At 65.5% G+C, this 17,686-nt stretch overlaps 2 protein-coding genes across 5 annotated transcripts; one reads left to right on the top strand and one right to left on the bottom strand.

Annotated features, from left to right (window-relative positions):
- On the top strand, positions 1,933 to 15,453 carry BAIAP3 (BAI1 associated protein 3). Of its 3 annotated transcripts, XM_018040412.1 has the most exons (35): positions 1,933 to 2,026; positions 5,785 to 5,925; positions 6,136 to 6,223; positions 6,364 to 6,444; positions 6,691 to 6,798; positions 7,235 to 7,294; positions 7,428 to 7,494; positions 7,623 to 7,818; positions 8,048 to 8,092; positions 8,210 to 8,287; positions 8,396 to 8,498; positions 8,815 to 8,922; positions 9,011 to 9,106; positions 9,238 to 9,341; positions 9,488 to 9,608; positions 10,096 to 10,220; positions 10,351 to 10,441; positions 10,579 to 10,635; positions 10,730 to 10,827; positions 10,931 to 10,982; positions 11,072 to 11,202; positions 11,349 to 11,472; positions 11,549 to 11,692; positions 11,780 to 11,872; positions 11,963 to 12,154; positions 12,242 to 12,310; positions 12,401 to 12,480; positions 12,552 to 12,660; positions 13,067 to 13,138; positions 13,281 to 13,361; positions 13,444 to 13,564; positions 13,644 to 13,767; positions 13,852 to 14,057; positions 14,194 to 14,536; positions 15,253 to 15,453. In XM_018040412.1, exons 2-34 carry the CDS (start codon positions 5,795 to 5,797, stop codon positions 14,295 to 14,297), a joined length of 3,459 nt encoding a protein of 1,152 aa, XP_017895901.1. In that variant the 5' UTR covers positions 1,933 to 2,026; positions 5,785 to 5,794; the 3' UTR covers positions 14,298 to 14,536; positions 15,253 to 15,453. The 3 variants fall into 3 exon arrangements, with proteins under 3 accessions (XP_017895901.1, XP_017895898.1, XP_017895899.1); XM_018040409.1 differs by lacking the exons at positions 1,933 to 2,026; positions 13,644 to 13,767 and having other exon boundaries at positions 5,638 to 5,925; XM_018040410.1 differs by lacking the exons at positions 1,933 to 2,026; positions 13,644 to 13,767; positions 14,194 to 14,536; positions 15,253 to 15,453 and having other exon boundaries at positions 5,638 to 5,925; positions 13,281 to 13,564; positions 13,852 to 13,933.
- On the bottom strand, positions 15,237 to 17,686 carry TSR3 (TSR3, acp transferase ribosome maturation factor). Of its 2 annotated transcripts, none has more exons than XM_018040413.1 (6): positions 17,486 to 17,686; positions 17,180 to 17,399; positions 16,646 to 16,839; positions 16,082 to 16,258; positions 15,864 to 15,927; positions 15,237 to 15,625 (listed from the first exon to the last, which is right to left on the bottom strand). In XM_018040413.1, the coding sequence occupies exons 1-6, from the start codon at positions 17,595 to 17,597 to the stop codon at positions 15,451 to 15,453; spliced, it is 942 nt and encodes a 313-aa protein (XP_017895902.1). In that variant the 5' UTR covers positions 17,598 to 17,686; the 3' UTR covers positions 15,237 to 15,450. The 2 variants fall into 2 exon arrangements, with proteins under 2 accessions (XP_017895902.1, XP_017895903.1); XM_018040414.1 differs by having other exon boundaries at positions 17,201 to 17,399; positions 17,486 to 17,646.

Below are 17,686 nucleotides of genomic sequence, written 5' to 3' on the forward strand. Positions count from 1 at the left end.
CCCAGCCTGTTGCCTGGACAATCCCTTTCCCCTCTCTGGGCCTCAGTTTCCCCACCTGCAAAAGAGAGTATGAGGTCTCCAGGGGCCCTCTGTGGTGTTAGTCTTGGGGGCTGGTGCATCTTCAGGGTGGCGCTGGCCCCCAGCCCCTTGGCTCCCCTTGGGCATGGGATAGGGGTTCAAGCAAGGGCCCCCTCCCTTGGCAGCTGCCCCTCCTTACTTCCTGTTTACAGCAGCTGCAGAGTCTCATCTCTTCACCCCAAAGCCATTATGATCACCATGGCAACCAAACCGTGTTTGTTCCAACAGGTTGGAAGAACCTGACGTAAGACTGCAGGGGGCGGGGGGCGGGGGGGCATCAGCTACAAGATCCTGGCTCAGGACCTGCCAGATCCTCAGGGAAGGATGTTAGTTGCCCTGACCCCATTCCTATCCCCTGTAGAAGGAAGATAAGGGGCGGCTGGTTGTGTGGGGTCCAGCCCCCTCCCCTGCTCATCTGATTCATCTGTGCAAAGCTGCTGTGCATTTCCCGAGCTCCCCTACCCGCTCTGCCCAGCTGTGCTGGGTCAAGATGGAAGCAGGACCGGGGACTAGAGCCTCCAGCAGCAGAACACACCCTGCAGGGCTGCCCCTCTCCCTGCAGGGCTGTACCCCCTCCCTGCAGGGCTGTTCTCCCCAACCCAGGTGGGTTCCACGTCTCTTCCTGCACAGATAGGTACAGGTGGCTCAGACGTCAGTCTGAGTCTAGAATCTAAGACAGGTGGTGGCCCTCTCAGAGCAGTGTCTGCCCCCTCCTGGGGTGAGAGGGGTGGATCTGGTCCCCTCTAGACCAAGGAATAGCGAAATCACAGCTGCCTCCGCATGCAGATCTGTGCTGAACCCTGCTCCTCCAGGGTCTCCTCCACTCAGCTCAGCCCTGGCCTGCCAGAGCCAACTGTTCTTTAATTCTGGGCCTGAGCAGAAGTGGGTTCCAGGTCTGTCTGATCCCCAGCCAGCCTAGAGTCCCCTCACTAGAGATGAGGTCCTTTGGGGTGAAAACTTCTCCAAACCAGTCTGATCCCCCAAGTACAAGGTGCTCTGAGGGTCCAGCAAGGTCTACTAAAGGCAGGAAGGGGACCCAGGGAGCCCAAGCATCTGAGCAGCCCGCAGGGTTCGCAGCTGCGGTGGGAGAAGCCTCAGATGGCGAGGCCCCGCCCCAGCTCTGGGAGTCAGCAGGCCCCGGTGGGCTCAGCACGCTGTTTTTACGGGCTCCCCAGGTGAGCATGGCACAGTAGAGGGGCACCAAAGATGGGCTGGGAACAGCGCGAGAGGGCTTCCACCCGTCGGGGTAACCTGGCAGGTGGCTAGACGTGGGCCGTGGGGTCGGTCGCCCTTTCGGTGACGAGGATTGCTGCGGGGGTTCTGAGTTGACGCCTGCAGCACACACACCCCGGGGTGCGGGCTGTCCCCTCTGAGAAGAGCGGTTGGGACGGCGGAGGCGGAGTCCCCAGGCCCAGGCCCGCTCCAGGCTGGTGGTGGGGGCACTGCTGGCTGGGAGGGCGACTTTGGAGATGACCACACAACCCTTCCAGAAAAGTCTGCGCTGCGGGCCCGGGCATATCCTGTTCTGTTTCGGCGACTCTTGTCTGCCCTGGGGTCCCCGAGAAGGGGTCGTGATGCAGAGCGGGTCTGCTCCGGCTCATTACCCACGTGTGGATTGATTGGCAGCCCCGAGCCCCCTCCCCTTAGGAGCCTCGGGCCGGCACTAGGGGCACGTGGATCCTCGCCCTGCGCCCCTAGCGGCGCCGGCGCTGGCGGAGAGGGGCGTGAGGGAGGCGGGGGCGGGGCGGAAGCGAGCCCCGAGCGGCGGGGCGGGGCGAACAGGCTCAGCCCCGCCCCCGGCCCCTGCAGCCCGGGCGCGGGGCCCCTGGCGCTCAGTCGTCGGCGCTGGCGGCTGTGAGCGGTCGCGCGGCTGTAGCGACCCCGGAGCCGGCGCCGAGTGCGGCGCCCGCAGGAGCCCCGTCCCCGCGCCCCTGCCGCCCGGCCCACGGTGAGTGCCGCGGACTCCTGCCCGGCCGTCGAAGCCCAGGCCGGCTGACCGCCGGCGGACCGCGGTCGCCGCTACCCCGGGGAGCCGGGAGGTGCCAAGACGCGCCGTCGGCACCGAGACGGCGGCTCCTCCCCCGCTTGGAGGAGCGGAGCCTCGGAGCGGGAGACGGTGCGCACTGCAGAGGGGCGGGGGGACCAGACCTCCCAGCCGCGGAGGGCGCGGGGCTCCAGGACCACTGCCCCCCGGGATGCGCAGGGTCACTCCGCTCGGACCCGGCGCCCCTATATCCGGGGGAAGGCGCAGGTGGACGGGGACCGAAGACCCCCCCCCCCCAGACCCTCCGCGGGGTTTCCCAGTCCACCCTCCAGCGATTAAGACGCCCCTGAGCCCGGCCCGCTCCCCCTCCCACGGATCCTGGCAGGACCCCTTGTTTTCCCCAAATTCCTCCTGGCGTGGGTGGGTCCCCCAAAATACGCCCTCTCCAGGCTTCCAAACTGTCCCCGAACCGAGCACCCACCAATGAGAGAAGCACCCCGACAGAACTGGGGTGGGGGAGAGGTCAGAACGGAGGTCGGGAGGAAGGGGCGAGGCGGGAGCCTGTCCCTGAGAGAAGTGGGAGGGGTGAGCAGGTCAGAGGGCCCGGCTGGCCAGGTGGGAGGGGACCTCTGAGGAAGATCATACGGGCACTTCATTTTAAATGCGTTCATTCTAGAAGCATCTCGCCAACCTTTTACTGCTGGTCTCCGACTTCAGAGCTCTAGGTCCGCCCGCGGAATTGTTTACAATACAGACCTCAAACCCCTCCCTGGAACTGGGTGGGCATGAGACCCCAGTGAGCAGTGCTCCTAAGAGGCACTGCAGGCGGACTGCAGAAGGCACTGTGTGTAGGCGAGCACTGTGCAGGGAGTCAGCGGAGAGGGGCAGCTGGGAACCTCCTAGGAGAGTGAAGGGGGCCAGCTGGGGGCTGGGGGGCAGCAGGGAGAGCCAGGTGGCCAGGCCAGACCTTCTGCCGCCCCCTTAACTCATGCCGGGGGCAGCATTGGTGGATGCCCTACTCCTAAGTCCCCAGGGACCGGTTTCAGTGAGCGGCCCCAGCACCCTGAGGGTATTGATTCACATCCAGGGCAGCCAGTGGGCTGCTGGGGACTCTTCTAGAAGACCAGGCTGGCTCTCCAGTTCAGCTCCACTGCTCCAGACCTGCCTGCTTCAGTGCCAGCCCCCAGGTGGGCTAGCAGGACGCAGCTTGGCTTTGAGCCCTGGGTTCTGGGCAAGTCACCCCATCACTGAGATGTGAAATGCGACAGTGACATCACTTCGCAGAGTGATCCTTTCCCATTCAACCCCAGGCCTTGGGCCCAGCCCTGAAACACAGCAGGCCTGTTGCTTTCGGCTGGGTCCTGATACCTGTGGGGCGTCCAGCTCCTTGGCTGGCCTCACTTTGTTCATTGGACAAACTGGAGCCAGTGGCCAGGCCTGAGTGGGAATACAGGTGTGTCTTGCTCAGGGCTTCTGGCCAGGCCTGGGCGGGACCAAGACACGGAAAGTTCAGGAAGGAGTCCTCTGGGGCCCATCAGACAGACAGGGGGTCCCCTGAAGGCTGTACCCTGCTCACTCTGCCCCATGCACGCCAAGAGCCCCTGGCAGCCAGTGAGTGCTCCCTAACGACCAGCCCCACACCCTCTGTCCATGACAGCTCTGAGTGGGTGCTGGCTGGCCCCAGGGCCCAGGCTGCCGGGTGCAGCGAGGCTGTGGCGGTGCAGGCAGCCCAGGGGTTCCCAGGGGACAGAGGGGGCTTCTAAGCTCCCAGGAAGAGCCTCTGCACCTGGACACCGCTGCTGCCTCCCTCCTGGGCACAGGCTGAGACAGGAGCAGGGAGGGAGCAGCACAGGGGCAGGCCGGCCCGCCTGCACCTGGGACTCAGGACGAGCCAAGAGCTTAGCGCCTGGACGCCAGAGCCTGGGAGGCCGTGACTCCACCCCGGGCTGCCTGCTGGCTGGGTGACCCTGGGCCTCATGAGCCTGGGGTCTCGGTTTCCTGGTCTAGGTGTGGGGAGCAGAGCGTCACTTCCCATCCAGGGCTGGTCTGAGGAGGGGGCCCCCCTTGCCTTGAACACTCTGGTCTCACCGAGAAAGGCCCCCACCCTGCAGCTCAGGCCACTTGGCTCCTGCGTCATCTTTGTCTCCGGGACTGTGAGCCCTGGAGCCCCTGTCACACGTAGACGCAGCTGGCGGTTGTCCTGGCAACAGCTCAAGCAGTGGCTGCTCCCTGGCTTTGGGGGGCTGTTGGGGAAGCAGTGTTTTCCACTCAGCTAGAGAGGAGAAGGGGACCTGTGACACCCAGACCCCAGGTACCTCACAGCTCTCTGGGCTGCGGAGCCCGCAGCAGGGGTAGGGGCTCCCTGGGGCAAGCACCGACCGGTGTGAAGCGGGTCCAGGGCTGCTGGAGGCCGAGGTGCCCCTTCTCCTGTCCCAGCTCTTGGGCCTGGCCGGATGGGTTCCCCTGGCCCTGCAGCTCCAGGATTGGAGGATCAGGGAGTGAGATGAGGAGCTGAGAGCTGGAAGGGGGCACATACCGGTGATGGCAGCCCAGGCACCCTGCCCCCCGCCCCGGAGATACACCCGGCTTGCTTGAAAAATCTGTCCAGGACCCTCAAGGCGGCAGGTGTGCCCGGCCCCGCTGTCCCAGCAGAGGGTGACCGTCCGGGAGGAGGTCAAGCCTGTAAACGAGGACGGGCCAGCACTCACATGGCCCCTGGCAGTGGGCACACAGGGCAGTGCGGGTCTCCCCGGCTACCCCACTGCCAGGTGCCTGTGAGAGACGGGCCAGTAGAGCTGGATCCGGCGGGGTCCCCATTTCCGACTTTGTCAAATGAAAAGGACAGGCTCGGGCTGATGTGCCTGGCCTGCGGGGGGCGCCCTCGAGTGGACAAGGACGTGACCCAGGCAGTGGGCAGGTCCCCAGGTGAGCCAAGGGAGTATGGCGTGTCCAGCACACAGAGGCCAGCAAGCCAGGGCCAGAGAGGGTCTTCGCTTTGTCCTGATGACTTTCAGCGCAGGCACACGAGACCATGAGACCACCTTGTGGGACGCTGCTGGGGGCGGGGGGGATCGGGAGGCCAAGGCTGGAGGTAGTTGCCTGGGCCAGGTCACGGGGTGGAAGAGGCGGACTGCAGGGCCCTTGGTGGCTTCCCCCTAAGGTCTGCAGGGGGCACTGAGCACCCGCAAGGTGTGAGGGTGTAACAGCGCAGGCCGGTCAGGTAGGGGGCTGGAGTTGGCAGTGACAGCCGTGCGCTCCTCAGGGGCGCCCAGGGCCGGGCCCCCTGGACAGGAAAGTGTCCCCCGAGCAGGTCCCACTCCCCTTCTGCAAAGTGTGGGCTGTGGGGCTGCAGCCCCTGTCCGCTCCCAGGGCCTGTGTTGCCATAGCAACCGAGCCACCGTGCAGCATCCTGCCTGGAGCAGCCTAGATGTCACCCTGGGGCACGGGGATTCTTCATGCCAAGGGAGGAATGGGGCCTGGGCCTGGCGGCCCCTGCCTGTGTGTCCCCTGAAACCAGTGCAGTCCGAATCATTCTGGTCTGGGAAGCCCGAACCTGCGGGGGGGCGGGGCTTGGACTGAGCAAGTCTGCTGCCTTGGGAGGGTTGGAGCCCATGGCCCCAGCAGAGGGCACCTCTGAGTTCCAGCTCACACCTCTGTCACTGCTCAGGGTGGCATCTGATGTGACCACAGGGGACAGTAAGGCAGGGCTCTCTGCCCCACAGGTTGCCTGCCATGTCCACTTTGCTGGAGATCAAGAGCAGCGTGCTCAGGCAGGTGCAGGTGTGCCCATCCTTCCGCCGGAGGACGGAGGAGGAGCCGGCCAGCAGCAATGCCGACCCGCCGGAGCCCACGGCCGCGGCCTGGTGGGTGACCCCGGCCAGCTCCCTTCCTCCCCTGACCTCACACACCAGCCCCCCCCCAGGAGGCTCTGAACCCAAGGCCGTGGAGGGCATCCCACTGCACCCCCAGCTGTTCAGAGACCCGGGGATCCATTTGAGTCGTGCGGGCCAGCACATGCTCTGAGCTGCAGCGTCCGGAGGGTCTGCTGACCCCGAGTGTGGCCTTTCTTGCAGGAAACCCGGAGATGGTGTAGAGTTCTTCTCCCAGATGCGCCTCATCCTGAAGAAGGGGGAGGGCAGACAAGGGCTGCCGTGCCCTGAGGTGTGGATGCTGCGGGCCCGGCTGCCCTGCATGGGCCTGGGCTGGCCTCCCCAGCGGCCGCTCCATGCTCCCCTCCCTCCCTCCCTGGAGCACTCCCTGCCAGGGAGCCATGGAGACGCTCATCCCTGGCGCCCTCACAGGTCCTGCTGTGCAGCAGCTCACCTGCCCCCGCAGAGCCCGTGGACCCCAGCCGTGGCCTGAGAACTTTGAGCCAAGAGGAGGTTAGAGGGTGGGGGGTTTGGGGAGGGTGGGGGGTTTGGGGAGGGTGGGCCGGCCTCCCCATGGGGGTGAGCAGAGGTAAGGGGTGGGGAGGGACCCCTGGTGGAGGCCCCAAAGGTGCGAAGGCTCAGAGGCAGAGACCAGGCTCTGCCAGTGGGAGGAGCGGCTGGGGGCTGGGCAGAGAGGGTGTGTCCGAGGAGCCAAGAGCCCCTGCGGTCGGCACTCAGGGCCCACGCCCCCGCCTGCAGGTGGACATGCTCTACGAGGAGGCTCTGTACACGGTCCTTCACCGAGCAGGCACCATGGGCCCCGACCAGGTGGACGACGAGGAGGCCCTGCTGAGCTACCTGCAGCAGGCGAGCCCCCGGCCCTGCCCACTCGCTGGCCTGGCCCCCCGCCGCTGGGGGTGGCCAAGACACTTTCCCCGCCTGCTTGTGTCGCTGTCGCCTCAGCGACACACAGAGCTGCCCCACGTACACTCACACACAGGTGCGCAGGCAGACACATATAGGCTGACGGGCATGCCCAGGAAGGTGGGCAGACACACAAACACACCCAAACAGAAGAGCACACAGATGGACACGGCTCCAAAGAACATTGGGAAAGACAGGTAGACAGATGTGGGGCCCACACAGAAGGACGGACAGACACACAGAAAGGTAGAAAGGACAAACCAGCGGGTGGACAGCCCCCTTTCTTCCTGCTGTGTGCACGCCCCCGCCCCGTGAAGCCCCCGGGGTGGTGACTGGCCTGCTTCAAGGGCACCTGGGCCTCACACCTGCCGGCCCGCAGGTGTTCGGCACCAGCCCCGAGGAGCACGCCGCAGCTGTGGAGCGCGTGAAGAGGGCCAAGGTGAGGCTGCCGCCCGCTGGGCAGATGCCACCCCTTGCAGTGCTTGTGGGCAGAGGCTCGGGGTGGAGGGGTGCAGAGCCGGCCGTGTCAGGCCCACACCGAGCCCCAGAGACCGTCGCTGCCCCCACTGCAGGCCCCCACCTACGCCCTGAAAGTCTCCGTCGTGCGCGCCAAGAACCTGCTGGCCAAAGACCCCAACGGTGAGCGGGGAGCAGCCAGGTCAGGGGCCCCGGGGTGGGGGGTGGGGGCGCTGGAACTGAGGCCTGGGGGGTGGGCCGGGTCTGGGGCCCCAGGGCGGGCTGGGACTGAGGCACCCACCACGTCCTAGGCTTCAGTGACCCGTACTGCATGCTGGGCATCCTGCCGGCCTCAGGCGCCGTGCGGGAGCCCAGCCCGCACAAGGAGCAGCGCTTCAGCTTCCGCAAGGGCAGCAAGCGAGGTGGCCCACTGCCAGCCAAGTGCATCCAGGTCACCGAGGTCAAGAGCAGCACCCTGAACCCCGTGTGGAAGGAGCACTTCCTCTTGTAAGGCTCCTTGTCTGGTTCGGCGGCGGGGTGGCTAGGCGGGGTCTGCGGTGGTGCCAGCTGATCCTGGGGCAGCTATGCCCGTAGGTGGTCTCAGTGCCTGCCCCCGGGAACCGAAGGGCTGGTCCTGTGCCCACTTTCCAGAGCAGGAAACCGAGGCTCAGAAATTGTCCTCGCCCCAGCACTGGGCAGGGCATCACCTGGACCCTCCTCTCTGTTCTCCTTACAGTGAGATCGAGGACGTGGGCACAGACCAGCTGCACCTGGACATCTGGTAGAGGCTCTGTGCCCTGCAGGGCAGGGGTGCGGGTGCCTCTGGTCTGGGCGGAGCGGGAGGGGGCAGTCAGAGCCAGGCTGAGCTGCAGACAAGCCAGCCCCCCTCCCCACCCAGGGATCACGACGATGATGTGTCCCTGGTGGAAGCGTGCAGGAAGCTGAATGAGGTCATCGGCCTGAAGGGCGTGAGCAGGTGGGGCAGGTGGGACCCTTGAACCCCTGACTCTCAGTTTGGCCACAGGGGCCAGCAGGTGGGGGCTCCTCAGGGGCCACAGGTGTGAAACCATCCTACTGCCCCCAGGTATTTCAAACAGATTGTCAAGTCTGCCCGCGCAAATGGGACAGCGGGGCCCACTGAGGACCACACTGATGACTTCCTGGGGTGCCTCAACATACCCGTCCGGGTGAGTGGGCTGGCAGTTTCGCTTGCCGAATGCTTGCTCCTGGGTGTCCCACTTGGTGTTGGCAGCAGTCCTGCCCCACTGGTGCTCTGCCCCGTGATGCCCCAGCAGCTTCCCATCCTTCCTGGGCTGGGGCTGGGGGAACATAATGCTGCAAGGGGGGAGGGACACCTCCAGGAACCCCTAGTGTCCAGGCACCCTGAGCTGGTCACCAGAGTTCAGTAGGAAGCAGAGGCCTGTTTCTCCTGCAGTCCCAGAGACAGTCTGTGCGGGCAGGGGGCATTAGACAGAAACACCAATCTGAACCCCCTTCCCCCAGGAGGTGCCTGTGGCTGGGGAGGACCGCTGGTTCAAGCTGGAACCGCGCTCTAGCGCCTCCCGGGTGCAGGGTGACTGCCAACTGGTCCTCAAGCTGATCACCACACAGGTGGGAGCCAAGGGCCCCCCTCCTGCAGCCCTGCACCCCAGCCCATAGGCTCAAGAAGGGCTGCTGACCGGCCGGCCCTGCGTTCCAGAGGGACACGAACATGAGCCAGCGTGGGCGGTCGGGCTTCCTGTCGTACCTGCTGCTGCTCAGCCGTCTGCTGCAGTTTGAACACCGAGCTGAGGAGGTAGCGCCAACCTCGGGCCCCAGGGGCAGCCAGGGATGGCGTGGGTAAGGCGAGGCGGGGAGGCCAGGGACCTGGGGGCCGAGAGGGGATGGGGGTCTCTCGCCTCCACCCACGGCCAGCCCGTCCCCCAGCCCAACTCGAGCAGCTGGCGCGGCGAGCTCAGCGGGCCTGCGGCCACCGTGCTCTGCCTGCACGGCGCACAGAGCAACCTGTCGGCGCTGCAGCTGGCTGTGCTGTGAGTGGGCGGGGCCTGCCGCACGGGGCGGGGCGGTGAGGGGCGGGGTCCGGAAAGGGGCGGGGCTGTCAGTTGGAGGGGCACGGGTTCCCTGCTGGGTCGGGCCCCTGACGCAGCTGCCCTGAGCCTGGGCTGGGGCCCCGCAGGCACTGGCAGGTCAGCAGCCGCCACCATCAGACCCGCACCCTGGACTACGGCTACCTGCTGGGGCTGCTAGAGGACCTGCAGGCGCACTGGGAGGAGGCGGGCTCGCTGCCCCAAGAGCAGGTGGGCTTGCATGAAGATGTTCCTGAAGGGTGTGCCGGGGGGCTGTTCAGGCTGGGACAAGCAGGGACAGGACCGCCAGAGTCCTGCCCTGCTGGGGTGCACAGCCTGTGGGAGTGGTAGGGGGTTAAAAACAAGCGGACAAAGCGCGGGCTTAGGAGAGAGCAGCTGCTGTGCGGTCCCAGGACCTGGCTGTGCGATACCAAGGGGGAGTACCGCGGGAGGCGGGCCGTGCGGCTTCATCCCCGCGAGCAGCGGAGGGAGTGGGCCGCATGGAAGGAGGCGCAGCGCAGCTGGTGCTGCGAAGGCCCTGGGGGCGTCTGTGTCTCCAGGGGGCGCTGTGGAGGCTGGAGAGGGCACCAGGGCGAGGCCAGTGGGGTTGGAGGCCCGTAGTAGGGAGGGGGCTCTTCAGGGCAGGGCCTTGCAGACCGGCTGCTTTTGCTGAGGAGCGGGCACTCAGCAGTCCGTTCTGAAGGGCCCTGTCCCTCAGGAGGAGGGCCTGGCAGACAGCTTCTCTGCCTTCTCTGAGTTTGGGCTTCAGCTACTGCGACAGCTCCGGGACTACTTTCCTGCCACTAACAGCACAGCCGTCTATCGCCTGGAACTGCTGTTGAAGTGGGTGCAGCCGCTCATCTGTGGGTGGGGGGTTGGGGCTGGGGAACTGGGTGGGTGCAGCCGCTTCCCGGGGGTGGGGGTGGGGGGACTGGGTGGGGCAGCACCCAGTCAGCTGCAACCCCTCGCCCAGGTGTCTTGGCAAGCTGCAGCTCTTCCAGCCTTCGTTTGAGATCTGCCCCTTCGAGACTGAGCTAAACATGGACATTGCTGCTGCCCTGAAGGTGCGTCTGGTAGCTGAGTCTGGGCTAACTGCCCGTCCTTGCCCATGCCCCTGCCCTCAGGCTGGACCTGCGGAACCACACACACTTGCCCTTCTTCCCTCCCACCCAACACACTTCCTCGGTGGCTTCCCTTGCAGAGAGGCAACCGTGAATGGTTCGACAAGCTCCTGAACACCCAAAGTCCTCGTGAGCAGGTGTGGTGGCAGAGGGGGGGGTGTGGCCACAGGGGAGGTGAGGGGCCACAGGTGAGTGTAGGCCAGAAGGTCAGTGTGCTGGGCCTCCTTGCAGCCAGGCCCACAGCGCCTTGCCGGGCTGGTCAAGCTGGCTGACACCATCTACGAGGACCTGCAGTCCTGCTACGGCATCTACGCCAGCCTCTTCCACAGGTGGGGCCAGGGCTCTCCCTGCTGACCCTGCGCCCAGCCCCTAAAGTGCCACCAGCTGGCTGGGGAGCAGGGCGAGCGGGTGTCTGAGGTGTGTCCTTTGCAGCATCATCAAGGTCGACTTCTTCACCCTCACCTTTCGGCAGCTGGAGCGTCTGGTGAGGAGGGGGTGTGGGGAGAGCCCCCTGGCTGGGAAGGGGCCTGGGGTTCCTTGTTGCTACCAGCCTGAGTCCACCCTCCTGGGCAGGTGGCTGAAGAGGCCTGGGTGCTGACAGAGGAGCTGAGCCCCAAGATGACCCTGGAGGTGGCCTCAGGGCTCTTTGAGCTCTACCTGAGCCTGGCGGACATCCAGCGCTTTTGGAGCAGCATTCCAGGCCGGTGGGTGCCCTGCCCCACCTGTCCTCCAGTCTCCTCTTGGAGGGCTCTCTGTGCAGTCTCCCCAGAGCCTCCACAGGCTGGGAACCTGGGACATGTTGGGTCAAGGTGTTTGATCAGGGTGAGCGCTGACGGGCCTCGCATTGCAGGGACAGCCGTTCCCTCGCCCTGGCCGGCATCCACGCCCCATTCCTGCCTGCTGTGAAGCTTTGGCTGCAGGTGCTGCGGGATCAAACCAAGTGGAGGCTTCAGGGAGCTGTGGATGTGGACACAGTGAGTGAGCCCTCAGACTTGAGGGGGCTGGGCTCATCCGGGCTCCCCCCAACCTCGGCCTCCTTCTGCTTGCTAGCTGGAGCCCATGGATGCCTCCTCCAAGCACAGCAGCTCTGCAGCCACTGCCAGCCTCTGCTTCAGCCACATCCAGGAGCTGTGGGCCTGCCTGGCATGGCCTGACCCCGCCCAGGCCCAGACACTAGGCACCCAGCTCAGCCAGGTGGGGACTACCCACCAAGAGGAGATTGGGGTCTGGGTGTAGAAAGGACATAGCCCACAGCTCCTGAGCCCCCGTTTTCCACCCCAGGACCTGTGTGAAGCTGCCCTCTTCTACACAGAGCTGCTGCGAAAGAAGGTGGACGCTCAGCCTGGGGCAGCTGGAGAGGCAGTGAGCGAGCCCGTGAGCAGGGGGGTGCAGGAGTGGGGGGCAGAGGCTCAGGGTGGCCACCACCCCGCTGCCAGCCCATGCATGTCCGTCACACCTCCCCAGCTCTGCGTGGTCCTCAACGACGTGGAGCTCCTCCGCAAGGCTGCTGGCCAGGCACTGCGTGGCCTGGCGTGGCCGGAGGGGGCTGCGGGGCTTGAGGGCACGCTCCCACGGCCCCTGCTCAGCTGCACACAGGCCCTGGACGAGGACCTGCAGCGGGAGGCCCGAACCGTGACGGCACACCTCACCTCCAAGGTGGCAGGGCTGGTGGGCTGGGGCGGGAGCCGGCTGCCCCTTCCTGCACCCCGCATTGCTAAGCACCTCTCTCCTGCTCTCCCACAGATGGTGGGTGACGTCAGGAAGTATGTGCAGCACGTCAGCCTCTCGCCTGACTCCATCCAGAATGATGAGGTGAGTGCCCTGCCAGCCGAGGTCTTGGGCTCGGCAGAGAATGCGCGTGTGCACTGGGGCCCAGTCCTAGTCTGAGGACCCTACCTGCAGGCTGTGGCCCCCCTTCTGAAGTACCTGGATGAGAAGCTGGCTCTGCTGAACGCCTCGCTGGTGAAGGAAAACCTAAGCAGGTACGGTCCTGGGCGGGTGGGCAGAGCAGGGCTGGCCCGTGGTCGGGTCACAGATGCTGAGCATCCTGCAGGGTGCTGGAGGCCCTCTGGGAGCTGCTGCTGCAGGCCATCCTGCAGGCTCTGGGAGCAAACCGAGACGTGTCTGCCGACTTCTATGGGCGCTTCCACTTCACGCTGGAGGTAGAGCCCCATGGAAGAGCCTTTCCTGCCTGAACTCCTGGTTCCTGGCCCCTCTGCCCCCGCCCCCTCGCAATAAGACTGCTGACCCTTCCAGCTGCACGCTCCCCTCCAGTCTGGTCCCCAGCCCAGACACTCCTCCTCTGGGAAGCCATCAGGCAGCATCTTTTTCCCTGAGTCTGCTGAGTCAGTAGCACCTGGGCCACCTGTTCTGACAGCTGTCTGGCTTTGGGTGTCCTCATTTCCCCAAGCTTCCTGGCAGCTTCTGATAACGGCCCAGGTATGAGTGGCTCTGCCTTGGGCTCCAGACAGCCCAGGCCGGGTGCTGCTCGAGGCTTCATTCATTCCCACTCTCTGTCTAAAGCACCCACCCGGCCCCTGACACCTCTCTTTTCTTGCCCCACCCCAGGCCCTGGTCAACTTTTTCCACGCTGAGGGCCAGGGTCTGCCCCTGGAGAGCCTGAGAGATGGAAGTTACAAGGTGAGGTTTGGCCCTGGGGTCTCTGACAGAGGAAGGGGGAGGAGTCGACACCTGAGACCCAGGTTTGAGTTGAGCCCCGCTCTGCGCGTGAATGGGGCCTGTGAGGAGCTCGGCATCACCAGGCGCCGCCTCTTCCCTGCAGAGGCTAGAGGAGGAGCTGCGCCTGCACCAGTGCTCCACGCGGGAGTGCATTGAGCAGTACTACCTGGACAAGCTCAAGCAGGTAGTGCGGCCCAGGTGCGCGCACGAGGCTCCGCTCCCCGACGACCCCGAGCTCGTCTCACCGGCTCCTGGCCTTTCCACAGAGATCCCTGGAGCACAACCGGTTCGGGCGCCTGAGCGTCCGCTGCCACTATGAGGCGGCCGAGCAGCGGCTGGCGGTGGAGGTGCTGCACGCCGCCGACCTGCTCCCCCTGGACGCCAACGGTGCGGGCGAGCGGTGGGGAGGGCTGGCACCGGGCGGGGCGGGGCTGGCGGCTGGGTGCGCTCACAGCCGTGTCCCCAGGCCTAAGCGACCCCTTTGTGATCGTGGAGCTGGGCCCGCCGCACCTTTTCCCGCTGGTCCGCAGCCAGAGGACCCAGGTCAAGAGCCGGACGCTGCACCCCGTGTACGACGAGCTCTTCTACTTGTGAGTGTCCCTCCCCGCTCTGCCGACCCGGAGTGGGGAGCAGGGCTCCAGATAACCACCTGCCTCCCCTCGCCCACCGTGCAGCTCCGTGCCAGCAGAGGCCTGCCGCCGCCGTGGCGCCTGCGTGCTGTTCACCGTCATGGACCATGACTGGCTGTCCACCAACGACTTCGCGGGGGAGGCAGCCCTGGGCCTGGGCAGCGTTGGCGGCGTCGCGAGGCCCCAGGTGGGAGGGAGCGCGAGGGCCGGCCAGCCGGTCACGCTGCACCTGCGCCGGCCGCGAGCCCAGGGTGAGTGAGCTCCCGGCAGGGCGGGGCCGGCAGGGCGGGGCCAGCCGGGCCGATGTTGGCCCCGCCCCTTGCAGAGTCCAGGGTGACTGAGCGGCGAGGGCGGGGCCAGGAGGACTGACACCGCCCCCGCCCGCAGTGAGGTCGGCGCTTCGGATGCTGGAGGGTCGCCCCAACAAGGAGGCGCAGGAGTTTGTTAAGAGGCTGCGGGAGCTGGAGAAGTACATGGAGGCGGACCCCTGAGCCCTGCGGGCCAGAGCCAAGCCCTCCCCACATCCCGCGCTGTTCTCTCGCCTTGTGGTCAGCTCTGTGCAGCCCCGCCAGGGCGCCCTTCCCCGCTTCATGGTGTGTGTTCTGTGGCTGGACCCCCTGGCTCCCTTCTGCCCCGCCACGTCTGTGCGGTATGTGCTGTGAACCCCTGTGCCCAGTAAGCCCTACCCTGCTGGATCTGGACAGCCGACTGGACGAGTCCTGGCCACCAGGTGAGCTTTCCCCTTCCCTCAGGTTCCATGGCCTCAGGGTGGGAGGGCCCTGGTCTTAGGGCAAGGTTCTCAGCTGGGGGCCTTGCCCCCAGGGGACGTTAGGCAGGGGGGATCAGTCACACCCCGTGAGTGAGTGGTGGCTGTACTGTTGGCACCAGTGGGTAGAGGCTAGAAGTGTGGTTTGACATCCTGCCATGAGCCCTCCCCCCAACATAGAATCATCCACCCCTAAATGTCACCAGTGACCAGGGAAGACCTCTGTCCTGGGCCTCTCTGGGGTCGGGGCAGAGTCTCCTTAAGCGGAGAGGCTGGAAGGTCTGGGTTTGGAGTCTAGACAATCCAGGCCTCTGAGGGAGAGGTGAACACCTGCAGTGCCCCCACCTTCTCTGGGGATGCCCCTCCCCAAGAGGGCATAGGGAAGGGGTTCTGCCTCAGAGCTCCACAGGTCTCCAGTTCCCACCCAGCTCACAGGCCCAGAAGAGGGACCTCTGTGGTCACTGTGGGAGGCTGAGGATGTCACACCAGGCTGGCTGGGTTAGTGTAAGGCGCTCTGTGCCAACTGTGTGGCCGTCTCCTTTTCATGAATGCACAGCGTCCACACAAGACCTACCCAGGGGTCCCATCTCTACGCCCCAGGCTCTCTAGGCAGGATCTGGCTCACTAGAGGCCAAGTGCTGAGAAGCAGAGGCTCACTCGGGGGTCTTCTTGGCTTGTAGCTTCATTGAGAGGGCTCTGAGGCAGGACCCAGAGCAAGGCTGGGTAAGATGCACCGGGAAAGAACCCGGTCAGAGTCCAGTCCTGCTCGCAGCTGCATGGCCTGAGGCCGCCAGGCCCGTCTGTGTTCCCACAAGCTCCACTGCCATCTCCAGATGTTCTCGTCACTCCGCCTCCAAAAATACACACCTCTGCAACTTTCAGTTTCTCTGCCGTTTCTTGATTCCTTTCCAAATCTCTGTGGGGACCCTGGTTTCAGCCCCTTGTTCAGCAGTCTCCTCCTCTTCCTGGCTGCTGCTGCCGCCGTCTCCCCCGCCGTCAGGGTCAGGCCCAAGTTCCTCAGACTCATCTTCAGTGTCACTGTCAGCACCATCTCTGGGCAGCCGGAGAGAGAGGGGTATGTCCACTGGCCTCCCCGACACACCTACTCACTCACCAAAGCCCCTAAGCTGAGGACATCCTCTCAAAGTGGAAACCCCTCCAGCTTCCCTTCTCTGCAGTCAGAAAACCATCTTGATGTTTAAGACACTCCCCCACCCTGCAGAAGGAGGGATTGAGATCAGAGGTGGAGGAGAGCCCTGGGTCTAGGCTGTCATGAAGCTGGCGGACCTACCGGGAGCCAGTCATGGGCCGATTGGGGTTTGCAAATTCTCGCCCTGAGTCCACATCAAAGGGATCTGAATGGAAGAATCAAGGAGGAAAGCGGCCTGAAGTAGGAGTCCCACGGCTGTGGCAGGAAGGTCTTCCCAACCCTGGGGCTTCTCAAGGGAGGGGGCAGGCCTGGAGGGTCCGGCTCCCACCTGGGCGGCAGGTGTCCCTGCCAGGCCTCACCGATTTCTTCCTCTTCGGGGTGCTCCTTGGCGTGGGCCAGGAACTCCTGCTCTGCCTGCAGCACCTCCTCTGGGCTGCTGCAGGCCGCGTATTTGTCCAGAAGCTGGCGGTTCAGATCCAGAAAGCCCTTGCCCCACTTGAATTTCCGCAGTAAAATGACAGCGAGGTCTGAGAAACCTGTCGGTGCAGGAGGCAGGAAGCCCATGGATGCAGACAGTCCCTCTCCTGGCCCTCAGGAACTGAGAGTCCCGCCAACACCGGCCCACGGCCCTCTGCAGCCCACCAAGGCCCTCTCCCCACAGGGCATCTCACGGGACTGCCCCTGAGCCTCCGTGTGGACCTTAAGTTCTCAGGAGATGAGCTGGGGTGACAGGGCTCTGGGGGCCGTCGTGCCCTGACAGAAGCTTGGAGGCCAGTGGTCTGTCTCCACCTCCGCCTCTCAGGGAGAGGACTCAAGCGGGAGCTGGAAGGAAACCCTGGCCACCGCCCAGCATGTGGTCAGGCTCCTCCCGGGACTGGCAGCAAAAGCACACCGGCTCCAGGCTGCCAGGCCCTGACACTCACCCAGGATGCAGAAGGTGGCAGCGAAGGCCTCCACGCAGGACAGCCTGCAGGGCCGGCCATAGTTCACAGGGTTGGCGGCCACCAAGTGGGGCAGGAGCCGCAAGTGGCTCCCACGCATCTTCCCAAACGGAGTCTCATCCAGTCTGGCCCAGGAGCAGTCGATGACAGCGACCCCAGACTGTGCCACCAGGTGTCTGCCAAGAGCAGTGTAGGGCTTGGTTCTTGGCTTAACTGGGTGCTGGCCCCAGGGCAGCTGTGTCCTAGGAGACTGGCCGCCCTGGGGATTCAGAGACATCGTTCAAGGAATCTCATGGGCCAAGCATCTGAGGCAGCTGGGGGAAAGCTGTTCCTCCAGAAGGCTTTTATTCACTCAACACATGTTTACTGTAGCCTGCTACCTCCTGGGTTCTGTGCCAACTAGACAGATCAAACAGGTGAGCTCTGAAGGGAAAGATGCGCCAGGGCTGGGGGCTAATTAAGAAGAGTCCGGGCAGGCCCACTCCGTTTCCCCGCACCCAGTTCTCTCGAGCCTACCTGTCTGCGGGGGACACGTACTGGGAGCCCACGGGGCTGAGCACGAGGCCGCCGAACCTGTGACCCAGGCGCAGGCAGCGCACCAGCCCCAGGCGGGCCAGCTTGCGGCCGGTGCAGCGCCGGGGGTCGCAGTGGCCCAACTCCCACATGGCCAGCGTGCAGGGCAGCTGCGCCGGGCCCGGGCCGCCCTGGTCCTCAGGGGCCTCTGGCTCCACGGACGCTGCGGTGGGCAGAGAAGGGGATCCGGCCTCAGGCGCGGCTCCGCGGCCCGACCCTCGGCCCCCCTCAGGGTCACGCCCCACTCACCGCGCAGCGCTGCGCCCACCTCCTCGGCGAAGGCCTCCAGGGAACGGCCCGCAGGGCGCCGAGCGCGGCCGCCCTCCGCGCCCGGCCCGCGCGAGGCCCTCCGGCGGCCCATGGCGGGAAGCCGGGCCCGCTGCGCCTACTGCGTCTCGGCTCCTCCGGCGGCCGAGCTGCGCGCGGGCACCACTTCCGGTTCCGGCGCCC

The sequence above is a fragment of the Capra hircus genome, chromosome 25, assembly GCF_001704415.2.
Source record: "Capra hircus breed San Clemente chromosome 25, ASM170441v1, whole genome shotgun sequence".
In the NCBI taxonomy this organism is placed as follows: Eukaryota; Metazoa; Chordata; class Mammalia; order Artiodactyla; family Bovidae; genus Capra; species Capra hircus.

Bases quoted from the DNA above. Each gene is read 5' to 3' on its own strand.
- BAIAP3 (XM_018040412.1), top strand. From the start codon at position 5,795: ATGTCCACTTTGCTGGAGATCAAGAGCAGCGTGCTCAGGCAGGTGCAG. The intron at 7,819-8,047 runs GTAAGGCTCCTT...TTCTCCTTACAG, and splicing joins TGGAAGGAGCACTTCCTCTT to TGAGATCGAGGACGTGGGCA. The intron at 8,288-8,395 runs GTGGGGCAGGTG...TACTGCCCCCAG, and splicing joins GGCCTGAAGGGCGTGAGCAG to GTATTTCAAACAGATTGTCA.
- TSR3 (XM_018040413.1), bottom strand. From the start codon at position 17,597: ATGGGCCGCCGGAGGGCCTCGCGCGGGCCGGGCGCGGAGGGCGGCCGC. The intron at 16,840-17,179 runs GTAGGCTCGAGA...TGCTCTTGGCAG, and splicing joins TACGTGTCCCCCGCAGACAG to ACACCTGGTGGCACAGTCTG. The intron at 16,259-16,645 runs GTGAGTGTCAGG...CTGCACCGACAG, and splicing joins TGCCACCTTCTGCATCCTGG to GTTTCTCAGACCTCGCTGTC.